The sequence below is a fragment of the Polypterus senegalus genome, chromosome 12, assembly GCF_016835505.1.
Source record: "Polypterus senegalus isolate Bchr_013 chromosome 12, ASM1683550v1, whole genome shotgun sequence".
Lineage (NCBI taxonomy): Eukaryota > Metazoa > Chordata > Cladistia > Polypteriformes > Polypteridae > Polypterus > Polypterus senegalus.
The window spans coordinates 79645148-79661948 of NC_053165.1; the positions used below are offsets into that span (position 1 = coordinate 79645148).

At 43.2% G+C, this 16801-nt stretch overlaps 1 protein-coding gene across 3 annotated transcripts in view; it reads left to right on the forward strand.

The window, feature by feature from the left end:
* The window catches only part of LOC120541161 (beta-1,3-galactosyltransferase 2-like), a 61866-nt gene extending 48060 nt beyond the window's left edge, over positions 1-13806 (forward strand). For all 3 annotated transcript variants that reach the window (XM_039772531.1, XM_039772532.1, XM_039772530.1), the window contains 2 exons: positions 5754-5904; positions 11967-13806. In XM_039772531.1, the coding sequence (XP_039628465.1) occupies positions 12004-12960 (957 nt within the window). In that variant the 5' untranslated portion in view covers positions 5754-5904; positions 11967-12003 and the 3' untranslated portion in view covers positions 12961-13806. The remainder of the gene's footprint in view (positions 1-5753; positions 5905-11966) is intronic.
* Positions 13807-16801: the final 2995 nt, after the last annotated feature.

Consider the following 16801-nt stretch of genomic DNA (forward strand, 5'->3'; position numbering starts at 1 on the left):
GCGAGGCAGCAGCGCTACCACTGCTCCACCGTGCCGCCCCCCGTTATAATCCTCAAAATTAAAAGAAATAAACATTTGAAATACATCAGTCTGTGCATAATGAATGAATCTAATATACAAGTTTCACTTTTTGAATGGAATTACTGAAATAAATCAACTTTGTCATGATATTCTAATTTTATGACCGGCACCTGTACATCTGTCATTGTTCAGGCCCGAAGAACGTTAAAGAAAAAACCACGCCGACTTTGTAATACAATGCCGCCCTCATTCTCGAACCCCGACCCTGCTTCCATCCCATCCCTTCCGGGTACCGCCCGCATTTCAGCGTCAATCATACCCCCGTTGTCAGTCATCCGCCCTCCCTCAATCGGACCCAACAGCCACTCCCGAGGGCCTTCAACTTTTATTATATATAAAGAGTGCATCCGGAAAGTATTCACAGCGCCTCACTTTTTCCACATTTTGTTATGTTACAGCCTTATTCCAAAATGGATTAAATTCATTTTTTTCCTCAGAATTCTACACACAACACCCCATAATGACAACGTGAAAAAAGTTTACTTGAGGTTTTTGCAAATTTATTAAAAATAAAAAAAAAACTGAGAAATCACTTTGTCGATGCACCTTTGGCAGCAATTCCAGCTTCAAGTCTTTTTAAATATGATGCCACAAGCTTGGCACACGTATCCTTGGCCAGTCTCGCCCATTCCTCTTTGCAGCACCTCTCAAGCTCCATCAGGTTGGATGGGAAGCGTCGGTGCACAGCCATTTTAAGATCTCACCAGAGATGTTTAATCAGACTCAAGTCTGGGCTCTGGCTGGGCCTCTCAAGGACATTCACAGAGTTGTCCTGAAGCCACTCGTTTGATATCTTGGCTGTGTGCTTAGGGTCGTTGTCCTGCTGAAAGATGAACCGTCGCCCCAGTCTGAGGTCAAGAGCGCTCTGGAGCAGGTTTTCATCCAGGATGTCTCTGTACATTGCTGCAGTCATCTTTCTCTTTATCCTGACTAGTCTCCCAGTTCCTGATGCTGCCACCACCATGCTTCACAGTAGGATGGTATTGGCCTGGTGATGAGCAGTGCCTGGTTTCCTCCAAACGTGACGCCTGGCATTCACACCAAAGAGTTCAATCTTTGTCTCATCAGACCAGAGAATTTTGTTTCTCATGGTCTGAGAGTCCTTCAGGTGCCTTTTGTCAAACTCCAGGCGGGCTGCCATGTGCCTTTTACTAAGGAGTGGCTTCAGTCTGGCCACTCTACCATACAGGCCTGATTGGTGGATTGCTGCAGAGATGGTTGTCCTTCTGGAAGGTTCTCTTCTCTCCACAGAGGACCTCTGGAGCCCTGACAGAGTGACCATTGAGTTCTTGGTCACCTCCCTGACTAAGGCCCTTCTCTGCCGATCGCTCAGTTTAGATGGCCGGCCAGCTCTAGGAAGAGTCCTGGTGGTTTTGAACTTCTTCCACTTACGGATGATGGAGGCCACTGTGCTCATTGGGACCTTCAAAGCAGCAGAAATTTTCTGTAACCTTCCCCAGATTTGTGCCTCAAGACAATCCTGTCTCGGAGGTCTACAGACAATTCCTTTGACTTCATGCTTGGTTTGTGCTCTGACATGAACTGTCAACTGTGGGACCTTCTATAGACAGGTGTGTGCCTTTCAAATCAGGTCCAATCAACTGAATTGACCACAGGTGGACTCCAATTAAACATCTCAAGGATGATCAGGGGAAACAGGATGCACTTGAGCTCAATTTGGAGCTTCATGGCAAAGGCTGTGAATACTTATGGACATGTGCTTTCTGAGTTTATTTATTTGTAATAAATTTGCAAAAATCTCAAGTAAACTTTTATCACGTTGTCATTATGGGGTGTTGTGTGTAGAATTCTGAGGAAAAAAATGAATTTAATCCATTTTGGAATAAGGCTGTAACATAACAAAATGTGGAAAAAGTGAGGCGCTGGGAATACTTTCTGGATGCACCGTATATGCCATTCGTAGTCTGAATCACAATCTGATTGTATGGGTGGTTACCTACCAGGTAACGCTTGTGGTTGGTATGCAAGTCGGCAAACATCCCGGCCCTCTTTCAGCACCGTAACCACCCATACAATCAGATTGTGAATTTAAATGTAATTAATTACCCCGCTCTACATGCTGTCCAATAAACGAACTACACGCCGTGGCACAACGTAAAGAGGCTTCGCCGCTGACTTCCGAGGTTCGATTCCACGAGAGGGGGTGCAGTGAGTGTGTACGTCCGATGAGCCCAGAATTAGGGTGAAACACGTGTCGCGTACTCTTTGCATTATTTGACAGTAAAACTATTCAATGTGCATTTTTTTCTCACACACGCACACATACTGTATATACATATTACACACACGCGTAATCATGAACAGCATCTAAACACAATAGAGACATTTTCTTCGCGTTCATCGGGATTTTGGCAGAAAAAGCTGCATGCGACGTCTTTTCTTTGATGCCATTCGAAAACGCATCCAACCAACCGAACGCAGCGGTGAAAGCCGTCACGACTGTAATGCTGCATAGGACACCCCAGGCCTATTGTTACAAAACATAAAGCACTTTGAGCCTGGGGAAAGTCATATGCAAATAATATTTTATACATAGTTTGTAAAATAAAGATATCACCAAACCTAAATCTCATTTAAATAACACATTTGAAACTTTGTAAAAAAAAAAATTGTGCAAGTTCTTAAATACTTAAGACTTAAATGACTGAAAACTTGTTTGGTCTTCTTGTACTTGTGGCGAAATAAACCATTTCTTATACTTAAACAAATTAGAAAATGAGTGCACAGCGTCAGTCAGCGGTGTCGACCACCTCGAAACCCAATCCCCGGTTTTGCAGCTGGTCAAAGACGTGTGTCGGGGACTCTGCCTGATACGCCGTGAGCGCTGCTAGTTGAAACTGACAGGACATGGCGGATGTTTGCCGACCACAAGCGTTAACACGGTAGGCACAGAATGCGATTCAGAGCTACGAATAAATATATAGAGATATAAATAACACATAAGACACACACACAAATCATAGAAAAGGTTTGGTATCTTGGGTGTAATTAGTACTCAAATACAGTACAACTAACAGCAACAGTATTGATATTCTATCAGAATCAACACAAGTTTTTAAGAATAAAGGATTATTTTGGAGGTAATTTTCGTACTTTTGTGATCACATCGTTTCCTTTTCTAACCCACATAACCCAGCAAAGGGCACAAGGCAGGAACAAACCCTGGAGAGGGCGCGAGTGCGTCGCAGGGAAGACACACACACACACACACACACACACACACGAGCCACCAATGCACCTAACCTGCTGTAGCAGGAAACGAGCGCAGAGACGAAGAGAACACGCAAAACACACAGCGGGGCGGCAGCAGCTCCACTATTGCGCCAGTGTGCCGCCCCTTCAATTTGTTCTGTATAGTGATTCTGGAGCGCAGGCCCGTCGACTTTCACAAACAGCGCCCCTTAGTGTCCGTAGCGTGCATTCGGTATTCTTGTTGGACTTGTGAGGGCTCCCAGAAATTTAATGAAATGTATTTATTTTTTACAATTTTATATTGGGTTCCACAGATTATTATTATTATTATTATTATTATTATTATTATTATTGTTGATGTTGTTTTTACTTTGGTATGGCGCCACAGTCCCAAAACGTTTATGGTTATGAAAAATAACTCGTGCTCCTTTAATTTTAGGCGGGTATCTGGGCATGCGCAGGGTGCTATTTTTGCAATATCTATAAATGTTTATTACAGTACTTAGAAATCTCAAAATATAATGCAGATGTCCTAAAATGTGAAGGAGCTTAGATTTGGCAAAATCTTGAAATGAGGTTCATCTGCAGCTTCTTTAACGATACACCTACTGTATATATGTTGGCTTGCCAGTTTTTAAAGATATTGTAAAGGCTAGAGTCAAATTTAAGACATCTCAAATTCAAATATAAGAAACACAGTTTAAGAAATCGAGGAATCAATTTGAAAATATATAAAAATATATTTTTGACATCTCCAGGAATGTATGACTGTAGTATCGTTTGTCCAGGGTTATCAAAATTTTGCTTACTCTTCTTCTTAAAAAGATTCTTGCAATGAGTGTCCGCTCAGTCAACAGGGTATGCAGCGGCCAGACAGAATTAAGACCCCCAGGGTGTCCAAACTGACTTCGCCCCCTGACCCCACCTGGCACACTCACACTCTATGAACTTCCCGTACAGAATGTTGGTAACAAATCAGGTGGAGGGGGCTGAAATGGAAAACATATCGCAACCTGGGTAAGGTCCGCAGCTTCTCCTTTCTTGTTCATTTATTTCTTACGTCATATGTGCGGGAAACGGACTTCCTTTCCCGTTGACAGCGCCGCTAACAGACATCGTGTGCAATTTTCGTAAAAAGCCTACAAAGCTAACGATTGATACGTATCTGCGCGTTCGGAATCTCATAAGTCTACCGACACCGCAAAGGGGGAACATCGATCGCTTTTTTTTGGTGCTTCTTGCCTGCTGCGGTGGTCTCCTTGTCCTCCACACTGATGTCCCTGCCGTTGTCACCGCACTGCGCTGCTGCGAGGAGCGGCGATGTCAATCCTGTCCGTACGGTCACCGTCATTAGTCTCCACCCGAAGTATTTACGGCTTACCCAAATCACCATTTCGGTTAATTTGAATAAAACTCCATGTGTGGTGGTCTGCACAACAGCTTATTTTTGCTTCTTTTTTAAAAAAAATGCATGTCGTTGTACCACAGTGCTCTTGTTTTGAATGGCCTTCCACGGGGAAGATGTTTTTGGTGACACGTAACGCGTCAAATGTACCAGTGCTTGAAGTGGAACTGGCGGTCCTCTGTTTGTGACGATGCAATAGCACTCGATCGAATGGGGGGTAGGGGTCCCTCTGGTCCCCTGGTCCTCCATCAAGCACACCAATACAATGTCATTCAATCCAATGACAGAATCGACAGAATGCACCTGTTGGTCAAGTCTGGAGGGCCTCAGCAAAGGGTCTGAATGCTTGTGGGAATGAAAGGTCTCAGGTTTGATTTCTAATGAAATTACAATCCTTTCTGAAAACAGATTTTCATTTTGTCATTAGGGTTATTGGGTATAAGGCACCTCATATCTCTGTGTCTGTGTATGTCTCTGTCATTGCAACGGGTGGCACATCACAAGACATTTGTCAATCCGACAGATGGTGCATCGCAAACATTACCGCTGTTTTAATGAACCCCATATCAAATGACAGACACCTATGCATTGCATTTGTCGTTCCTACAGATGGTGCATCGTAAAGAATTTTAATGCCTTTTATTACTGCAACTGTTTTTGATGCACCACCATCTGTTGGAATGATAAATGCTGTGCATTGTGTTACTGCATACATTACAGAATACATTCCCGTAGATAGTGCACTGCCAACAGTGACGCCGAAGTCTACATTGATTAGTTCGATTTTCACCAGTTTTAGACGAGTAGCACAGCTTGTATAAAATTTAATCTACAACACAATAAAGGGTGCAGAAAGTGAAGGGGTCTGAAAACTTTCTAAATCCACTGTAGGATATCAAATCAATGTTGATGGAAATGAAAAAAATATTTTGATATTGTTGTGTATTGTGTAGCATGTAAATAAGGGGAAAAAGTTCTTGTTTGTGATGACTGACATATTGAAATGTATTTTGTATTCCATAAACGAACTCAACTGTATTTTGTATTCCAACAGATGACGCATCACAAACATTAGCACTGCTGCTGAGAATCCTGTGGCAAACGAGAGGACAGACAAGCTGACTCTGCAATTTCATGAACTGCAACTTGAACGACAAGGTCTGAATCAGTGTAAGCCACCCTAGTTCAGGGGCTTGATAAGAAAGGTAATGATTTACTTCATGAGGAAGAGTCGCATAATAAACACAAATCGTTACGTCAGATATTGGAAATATTAAAACGTGTGCTTTAATTTAAATGTTTAAGTCTAAATAGTCTCAACTGCAATAGAAAGGTGTCATTTGTTACCTTCTGATTGAGGTCAACAGGGGGCTTGCGAAGGACCAAAAATAAAAAAACAACCTCATAATCGTAATCACTGACCTTGAAATAGTCTGAAACGACACCCCACATGCTTATGTTTGATTAACCTTTTGGAAATGGATCTTAGGGGGCTAAGACCACCAGTAAAGCATGAAAAATTTAAACACATTCGTGATTAGCGACCTCAGAAAAGCAGAAAACAACACTCCAGGTGCCTGTATTACTGAGACCCATTTCTTCAAAGTTTTGTGAAAGGGAGCAACTTTGACCCCTTGTATCCCATTAGGGGTAGACCCCAGGGGTCGGTTGACGTGGTCTGCACAGTTTCAAGTCCCCCTGATCATTTTTTTGCTGAAGACACCTATGGGTTTACGCCTTATCATAAGGGTGTCATTTCCTAGACAATGTATGGTCCAAAACTGACCTTAAAATGAGTACCTTTTTGGATATAAAGGGACTAAAATAGTTAGAGGAACCCCAAAACGCTGAAGTCTTGCAGAACTAAACATCACGATGAGTTGAATGGTGTATCACATGTGGGGGTCTGTGTGTTCTGACACCTTCCTCTCACGGCCAGCATTAAGTTCTTAAGCAGCTTGTGACCAGAGGGGCTCCTTTACTCCCCAGTGAGCCTTGGGTGCCCAGGACCCTGTCACCAGTTCACCGGTTGTCCTTCTTGGACCTCTTTTGGTAACTCCTAAGATTTGCACATCGGGAGTACCCCCACAAGACCTGGAGAGGCTCTGACCCAGTCGTCTGGCCATCACAGTTTGACCCTGGTCAAAGTTGCTTGCCCACATTTCCAGCACATCACCTTCAAGGACTGACTGTTGCCTTGCTGCCTAATATAACTCACCCGTGACGAGATCATCACTGTTCTTCACGTCACCTGGTGGTGGTTTGAATATACTGGCTGACTGCTGTGTGTTTTCTTCTGTTCTTCAGATTTGTGTCCCTCATTTTCTCTGTAGTATTCCTCTGATACCTTGAAGATGATGTACGGTACACTCAAAATATTTTGTGTTTCGTGGGAGCCCCAAAAATGTCTCTAGCCCAGGGGCCCCTGCCCTCCTTAATTGAGCTGTGGTTGTATGCGCCATCTGCTGGAATGAAAACTGACGTGTATTTATTAGTACAGACAACAAACGCCTTGGAATGGAGTGAGCATGTGGCATGTGATGCCACAGGGTTGCCATTCCGCTCTGTTGAAATCGCTTCAGTTAGGTGACACTTCTACATTTGGACTTCAGCGCCAGACCAACAGTCCACGATTTGTCTGGGCCAGCTAGAAGATCCAACTTCAGGGCACTTTCAATGGACTAGAATGGTGTGGTTACCTCAGAACTCCTAAACCCTGGTTTTATTTTCAACCGGTTGTGTTCTCATTTCCAGGCCAGTCCGTGTCCATGTAGGTTTGAAATGTTCTCCTTGTCTTCCCATGAGTCAGGCTGTCAGGTGTATCTGTGATTGTAACCTGATTCGGTATGAGTGGAAATGTTGTGTCACTTTAGGTGGCTTAATAAATGAGCCTTTCGAAAGTTTGGCCCACACAGGAATGTGGCAACGGGTGAACATCTCACCGTAGCCTTTTGTTGGGTATCGAGAGTTAGTCTCACCATCTTGGTCAGCCCTCTCATCCATTGCCAGTATTCTCTATAGGAATGACACACAATAGCTGAAGAGTCTGGTGTTGGAAGGCCACACCCTTGACATCACGCCATCTTCCCAGACATCTATGTTGGCATCAAAGAACGCTTCACTCCCACATTCTCAAGGTAGGTTTGTTGAATGTTGGTGATGGAGATGAATTCTATGAATTTGCATCCGTTGCACACATTCTGCTCTGACTAAAAGGATCATGATATATTGTACAGAAACGTCACCACCCTTAGGCATGGGGTCAATTAGGGGGTCTTGATATTGGCATATTGAAGGAATCAAACCTTCTAGAAATGATCTGTCAATCCATAAATCCACACCAGAGACATGAATGTCTTCCTATGAAGTCAGTAGATGAACTGGGAGAGCATGGGGGGATCATGTGGTCACTGTAAAGGGGTGTGTGGTCCCCCTGATATCTCTGCAAAAGGACGAAGGTCCAAGTCTTTAGAGTCCTGGTGCTTCCTGTTTGTGAGACATGGACGCTATCCAGTGACCTGAGATGAAGACTGGACTCCTTCAGTACTGTGTCTGTTCAGAGGGTCCTTGGGTGTCGCTGGTTTGACTTTGTGTTGCTCACGGAGTCCTGAATGAGGCACATGACCTGCATTGTGAGGGAGCGTCATTTATGGCACTATGGCCATGTGGCTTGATTACCCGAGGGTGATCCACTTGAAGGCTGGTCCAGGCCAAGGGGACACCCAGTAAACACCTGAATGTGGCAGATAGAGGGTCATTTCTGGGTGGGGGGTGGTACTGGACTGCATGTCTGCCTGGGGTGTTGCCAACCAGGATCTCGAGCTGTTTCATTATGTGGTGGGTGTGGCAATGTACTGTACCAGTGTATGCCCCCCAAGCTGACCTGACCTGATAAATCCACACATTCATGTATTTTCTAACTCATCTACTTGCCCAACTATTTATCCTTCTAAGAGGCCAACCATCCATTCGTCAAAATGTATTCAGTGCATCCATCACGCCAGCCGTATAATCCACCTGTCCATATATATAATGTGTCTATGAATCCATCCAATGCTCTTCCAGTCCATCCACCTGCCCATCTGTCCATTTATCCATCCATCAATAAAGACTTCCGTCCAGACATACTGTACTCTGACAGTTTCTTAGGTCCTCCTATTTCTCATGCATCCTTTGACCTGCAGAACTGGCCATGGCGTCTGTGACATTCTGGATGTGTTGTTCAGTCAGGGTACGCCACGTGCAAGTGATTGTGTCAGGTGTTTACTGACCTGCTGCCCAACTCTGTCCACCTCAACCCAAAAGAGGCTCCGTAGGCTTGAGATCTGAGGAGAATCCTCACTGCCGTGTCCCCAGAACTGTTTTGTTAGTGACATGTGCCTTGTGGCATGATGCATGCTTGGTAGTGTCCATCCAAGTGTGGACCACTCGTGGCCCTGAAGAGATGAACCCAGCCAGCAACAATGTTCAAATAGGCCTTGGTGTCCAGATGTTCTTCAGTGACTCCGAGGGATCCTAATGTGTGCCTCACCATCACCCTGCCTGTACTTTTGACTTTAGTTTCATGAACTCTTGAGGGTGGTCCTTCTATGATGAGAAAACATGCCAGGATCCATTTCACCAAGCAGTTTTTTACCCACCCTCCAGTTTTAGGTGCGTGTTTTGGACCCTCATGAACTCTGAGCCGTCTGTCCTGCGATGACATTCTGCACACCGACACTGACTTCACATGTGACTGGCCTGCTTGTCGCCCATCTGTCTGCTGGTCCGATTCTTGCCCGTCTCCTTTGACCCCTCATGTCATTTTCACCCGTCTCTGGTAGTTTTTTTATGTCTCACCCCTGTGCTTGGTAAACCCTTGAAACCAGTTGTGTGAGAACAGACAAGCCTACTGCCAACTACCAAGGCACCGAGGTCACTCCTTTTGCCCACTTGAACTTTAGCTAATGCTAGAAATGATAATCTGCCCGATTTATGCCACACACCACCATCATGTGACACAAGAAGTGTTAAAATGTACAATTGGGGTAAAGGTACCCCCTTTTAATAGGACACACAACAGAAGAAACCCAGACTACCAGTCCTAGGCTGTTTCACCAAACGAGCTGCTCCACCAAATGAGGTTGTCTCGGTGGGAGAACTTGGCTCTTTGGGAAGAAGAGAAGAGATGGAGCTTCTCATAATTGAGCAGAATGTGTTCCAGGGTCTTCTCTTCCTTCAGTCTAGGAAGACAAATGTGTTACCAACTGTGCCACACTCAAGTTCTCCCCCATTATATTTACCAGACCAGAGCCAGAGGCTGCCTATGTCTATGAGTCCACCAATCCATTTTAAATCCATATACCCACCGAATCATCATTCATCATTGGTCTCTTCATACACACACCAACCCAGTCCAATCAATCCTTAGTCCAGCCATCCATTCACCAACCCTTTAGTAAATCTTGAGCCCAATCACATCTTAATTTATAAATCTATCTATCTATCCACCCAGCTGAGAATCCTCTCGAGTATCAGTCCAACCATCTATTTATCCACATGTCCATCAAAATATTCAGTCCTCAATCCATGTGTTCCTGCAGTCTTCCTATTCCTGTGTATATTTTTCCATGAATCAATTCATCCTTCCTTCCATCTGTCCATACTCTTTGTATGTCTGTCCATAGATCCAACCATACTTCCATCCAAAAATCTGTCCTTCTATCTATGAATCCATCTCTTTACCTTTACCCACGTATCATCACATCCATGAATCCATCCATTCAACCATCCATCCATACTATCCATAAATTCAACCATATAAGCATCAATGTACTTATCCCTGCATCCATTTAAGCATCAGTTCAATTCTCAGACCAACCTTCAGTGATGTGCAGTCAGGGGAGGCAGGTCATCATGAAAAGTAAAAAAAAAAAACTAATAATGATAACATAAAATAAATGTGTCCACTGGTCTGTGCTATAAATTTGTTTTCTGTATGATTCCAATAATTGTGATAATGTTTATAGCCAAAATTGCTGAAATGGCGCATTTCCTGTTCAAATACAAGGTGGAAATGTGAGGTGCGGCAACGACGAGCCTCACCTCACATGGGACGACGCCCTCCCTCACACTGTTGGGGTTGATGCGTGCGATTGGCGCGTGCCCGTTGCTGTCTGTCTGTATGTCGCCAATATAAGGTTTGCAGACACGTTTGTTATACACCGACTTTCGACAGTCTGGCTAATATCTTTAATGAATGTGTCTGACATATCTAGTCCTGGTGATTGCACATAAAACCGCAGCGCAAAGGCACAAGGTGAAGCAGACAGTACCGCGCCGGCCTGAAGGGGGCGCATGTGAGCTAAACCGGTTCTCGTTGCTGCTGTTCTACGCAGAGGCGTCAATAAGTTAGCGACATCAGAAACTCAAGTGCATTGCAGCGGGCCGTTTATTTTTATTTTTTGTTCGGACTGACTGCCAAAATGGAAGATAACTATTTTTAAAACTAAAGGAAAATAAGGACGACTATTAAAAGAAAGTGACGGAGATTTTAGTGGAGAAGGATAGACGCACGGACTTCATTTACAAATAAAGGTAACACCATGAACGGTTTTCAATTTTATAAAAAATGGGATCAGACTAAGAAAAACAAAACAATCCAATATTTAAAAACTACATTTTGACCTTAAATATTCGTTTTACGTGTTATCCTTTTGTTGAACAGTCTGTATTAAAATTGGTGAAAGCATCAGAATTAAAAGCTTTGAACTAAATGTTTCAATTAAGGTCAAAATTGAAATCCATTTTTTACACCACTCTATACTTTCATTTGCATTAAGTGAGTGTGAATTGTGGAATTGCAATGGCAGATTAAGAACACATGGAGGGTGAGGAGTAAACGCGCTCTCTCTCTGTTCTTTCTTAGCCAAATATGCGCCTTACCTGTGTGTGTGTAAAGAATGAGATATGAAAAATAACCAGTAGTCAATGTGCAGACTGCCAATTATTGAATATTGAATAAGCGACTCCTTGAGTTCATAAATTTGTAAATCTGACTCTGAAGGAGTCACCAGCCATGAACCTCACCGCACGTCACCGCACCACCCGTCCACTTTCTATGTCCTTATCCCAGCTAAAGGACTGTGACTTGAATCCTGACATCGGCAGTTGGACTCTGCCAATGAGTAGTAGGTTATTCGTATTCCTCCCCTACTTTATATTTGATTATCATTTTGTTTTTGATCTTTTTTTTGTGAATTCTATCCATTTTTTTTGTCTTTCTCAGCACAGTCCCGGAGGAAGCACCACCAGGCAATATTCACATGAGGCTCCTAAAGAAATGGTTCTTTCCACTCATCCTGGTCCTGACTGGTTCCTTCCTTCTCCAGATCTTCAGCCGAGTCCACGTCATGCTACGGGATCCAATATCCCTCGACATCTACAACATCGCCTACCCGAGACCCTACAATTACATCCTCAATGAGCCCCAAAAATGCAGCGGCAAGCCTCCCTTTCTGGTCTTGATGATACCGGTGGCTCCGGAAAACCGGAAAGTCAGAGATGTCATTCGAGAAACCTGGGGAGACGAAAACTCGATGCCAACGGTGACGATCCGACGGATCTTTTACTTGGGGCTTCCGTCTCAAAACAGAAGGGGCGGTCTGCAGGAAGAGCTTGAGAGGGAGAGCCGGCGGCACCATGATCTGGTCCAGAAGGACTTTCAGGACACCTACCTCAACCTAACCATCAAGACCATGATGATGATGGACTGGCTGGCCTCCTACTGTCCTAAAGCGTCCTATGCCATGAAGATTGACACTGATATGTTCCTCAATGTGGACACTCTGGTGAACAAACTCCTGCAGCCCCAAGCCCCTCATGCCAAAGTCAACTTCATTACTGGCAATGTTCTCCACTTTGGAATAATTCGCCGAGACCAAGACTCCAAATGGTACATGCCGTTCAAACTCGTCCCCGGATTGTTCTATCCGACGTACGTCTCTGGGATTGGCTACGTATTTTCTGTTGACCTGGCCCAAAAGATTTTATCTGCCTCATTGTCTGTGGTGCCCGTCTATTTGGAAGATGTCTACGTAGGCATGTGCCTTCAGGAGCTGGGCATCCAACCAACGCAACCCGCAGACAGCAATTGGTTCAGCCTTTACCCGGTGGCGTATAGCAGGTGCCGATTCTCTCGACTCATCAGCGTCTCGCATCTAGAGCCCGACCAGCTGCTGTATATTTGGAAAGATCTGGAAAAAGCCAAGGACCACTGTTGAAGTAGGAGACCCCCATTCATTGGCACTGTTGATGATGTGTCTCTGTCTCATTCAGGGACCACCAAGAGGTTAAAAAAATGCCTCCCAATGTGGACCCTCTCCCCAGTAATGGTGTTCCAGTATCTTTGCACCAAGTGATACGAACTGGAGGGGCACATCTGTAAAATGAGAGTGGCCTCGCTTTGCTTCTAAGCCCACCACATTTTAGCCTCAGGGTCCTCCTTCTATTTCTACGCAAACATTTGCACACGTGCCCCTAAGTGCACTTAATTAAGGGAGTGGGCTGCAGTTCTGCATGGCATGGAAGAAAGTTTCCTCACAGCTTGCGTTCAAATCCCAGGGTGGGCACCACCTCCCCGGAGTTTGCATTTTTCTCAGGCGCCTTTATGATTTTCCTTTTAGGGGCTCCCATTTCCCACTCACATCCAAGAGACATGAAGGAGTATATTGGCATTTGGCCCAGAACAAGTCCCAGCATTATGGGACAGACATCGGTCCTTTGGCATTGTGGACTGAAGGAATGAGTCACAATACGGAGGGGGGCAATTCGGCTTAAGTCTTCATTGCACCCTTACTGTTGGGTTCCAGCTGGGTCTGGGATGACTGGGAGCGGCGTACAACTTTAGGTGGCTTTAATTTGGGGTCTACACCCACAATAATTACCTGCAATAATAAGCAAATTGAAACATGGCTTGGACTTGTACTGACTGCCACCTATAGGGCAGTTGTGGAATGACAGGTAATTCATTGTTGGCGCTTCTCCCTCTTTAAGTGATTCATTAACCTTTGAGGCAGGGCCGGATTAAGACCCTTAGATGCCCTAAGCACTAAGTAACTTTGGTGCCCCCTTACAATAATAATTCAAAATATTAAAATAATAACAAACTAGAAAATAAAATGTTATTTTATTATCGAAAATTCGAAATTATACAAAACATTTTGACATGAAAACCGTAGATTTACCATTTTGATTATTTAATTTATTTATGGCTTTTGTGTCAGTTTAGCAAATCTATTTACACAAATTCTTAGTACAAGATTTGAAGAATATTTTGTGAAAATTTAGTTAATAAATCTTTATTAGTAAAAAAATTATAAAAACTATCCAGTAGTAATCAGCTGTACGATTTTCAATTTTACATAGTGTAAATGAATTTAAAAATATCCAAGAATAGAATTAAATAGACTTACCAGAATATTTTTTCCTCAAAATGTGATGATTTTTTGTTTTTGCTTAAAACAGAAAATAACGCTTTCTACGCACTAGAAATTTATTTTAAGTTAAATAACAGATAATTCACGAAACACAAAAATTACGTAATAATAATGTTTAATCAGCTATTAACTATTATTTAAAAACTTAAAAACATATTGTTTTGAATCAAATTATTTTCACAATATTTTGACATAACATGGCGTTTAAGAGAATCACCATGAAACGGGAATTCCCCCTCGTAGTCTGCAGAACGCACGGTGTAAGGCGCCATCTGCGAACTGTGACGGCATAGGGAGGTGCAGGGAGTCATTATTCATTTTTCACTAAAGTTTGAAAATGGCCATAAATTTAATTAATTTAATAACTTATGTGATAAATTCGGCCATGAAAAATGTTTGTGGTGCCCCCTTTACCCTTGATGCCCTAAGCATGTGCTTACTTTGCTTAATCCAGCACTGGTCCGAGGGTGGGAAGTTTTACATTACTTTGACTAGGAAATGTCCACCCCCCAATAAAGGACCCCCAAACTGAGAGCAATACAAGTTTCTCTTAAGCCAAAAAGAAGGTGAATTTCATTAAAGCCACTAAAGCAAATCTCATTTTCATGTTTCTAATTTCACAATCGCATCTCATCCTGGTGTCTAAATGGCTCTGATGAAAGGTTCACGATCGTAAACTGCATTGGATTCTGAAAGCATACAGTCATACGTCACCAGTTCTAACTCCAATGTCATAAGTCACTCTAAAACGTCAGCCACGTAAGCAATACACGTCAAATAATATCTATCTATCTATACACACACATATATATCTCTATATATCTATATATACTCACCTAAAGGATTATTAGGACCACCATACTAATCCGGTGTTTGACCCCCTTTCGCCTTCAGAACTGCCTTAATTCTACGTGGCATTGATTCAACAAGGAGCTGAAAGCATTCTTTACAAATGTTGGCCCATATTGATAGGATAGCATCTTGCACTTGATGGAGATTTGTGGGATGCACATCCAGGGCAAGCTCCGTTCCACCACATCCCAAAGATGCTCTATTGGGTTGAGATCTGGTGACTGTGGGGGCCATTTTAGTACAGTGAACTCATTGTCATGTTCAAGAAACCAATTTGAAATGATTCGAGCTTTGTGACATGGTGCATTATCCTGCTGGAAGTAGCCATCAGAGGAGGGTACATGGTGGTCATGAAGGGATGGACATGGTCAGAAACAATGCTCAGGTAGCCGATGCCCAATTGGCACTAAGGGGCCTAAAGTGTGCCAAGAAAACATCCCCCACACCATTACACCACCACCACCACCAGCCTGCACAGTGGTAACAAGGCATGATGGATCCATGTTCTCATTCTGTTTACGCCAAATTCTGACTACCATTTGAATGTCTCAACAGAAATCGAGACTCATCAGACCAGGCGACATTTTTCCAGTCTTCAACTGTCCAATTTTGGTGAGCTCGTGCAAATTGTAGCCTCTTTTTCCTATTTGTAGTGGAGATGAGTGGTACCGGTGGGGTCTTCTGCTGTTGTAGCCCATCCGCCTCAAGGTTGTGCGTGTTGTGGCTTCACAAATGCTTTGCTGCATACCTCGGTTGTAACGAGTGTTTATTTCAGTCAAAGTTGCTCTTCTATCAGCTTGAATCAGTCGGCCCATTCATTCTCCTCTGACCTCTAGCATCAACAAGGCATTTTCGCCCACACGACTGCCGCATACTGGATGTTTTTCCCTTTTCACACCAGTCTTTGTAAACCCTAGAAATGGTTGTGCGTGAAAATCCCAGTAACTGAGCAGACTGTGAAATACTCAGACCGGCCCGTCTGGCACCAACAACCATGCCACGCTCCAAATTGCTTAAATCCCCTTTCTTTGCCATTCTGACATTCAGTTGGGAGTTCAGGAGATTGTCTTGACCAGGACCACAGCCCTAAATACATTGAAGCAACTGCCATGTGATTGGTTGATTAGATAATTGCATTAATGAGAAATTGAACAGGTGTTCCTAATAATCCTTTAGGTGAGTGTATATTCTATATATATATATATATATATATAGTTTTTAAGTTATAAATACACTAAAAAGCAAAAAATAAAAATTTCTTTAACGACAATTTTCACGGTTATATGTGACTAAATAAATTCGTAGGGCGCACATAAATTAATTGATTCAAAAAATTTTTGAAACGTTTTTAGCATGGTGGGGAATTATAATGTTGTTTTTTTATACTTTATGATGAAAGTAGCTATTCTATTAGTTGATTGAATTAATTTATGTGCGCCCCACGATTTTATTTAGTCACATAGAACCCCGAAAAATGTGGTTAAATAATTTTTTTTTGTTTTGCGTTTTATTGCAATTATAACTAAAGTAAATAAAAAACGTTTTACTTAAAAAATTTATTTTATTTTGTGTGTATTTCACACTGCTGCCTCGCAGTTAGAAGACCCGGGTTCGCTTCCCGGGTCCTCCCTGCGTGGAGTTTGCATGTTCTCCCCGTGTCTGCGTGGGTTTCCTCCGGGCGCTCCGGTTTCCTCCCACAGTTCAAAGACATGCAGGTTAGGTGGATTGGCGATTCTAAATTGTCCCTAGTGTGTGCTTGTTGTTTGTGTGTGTC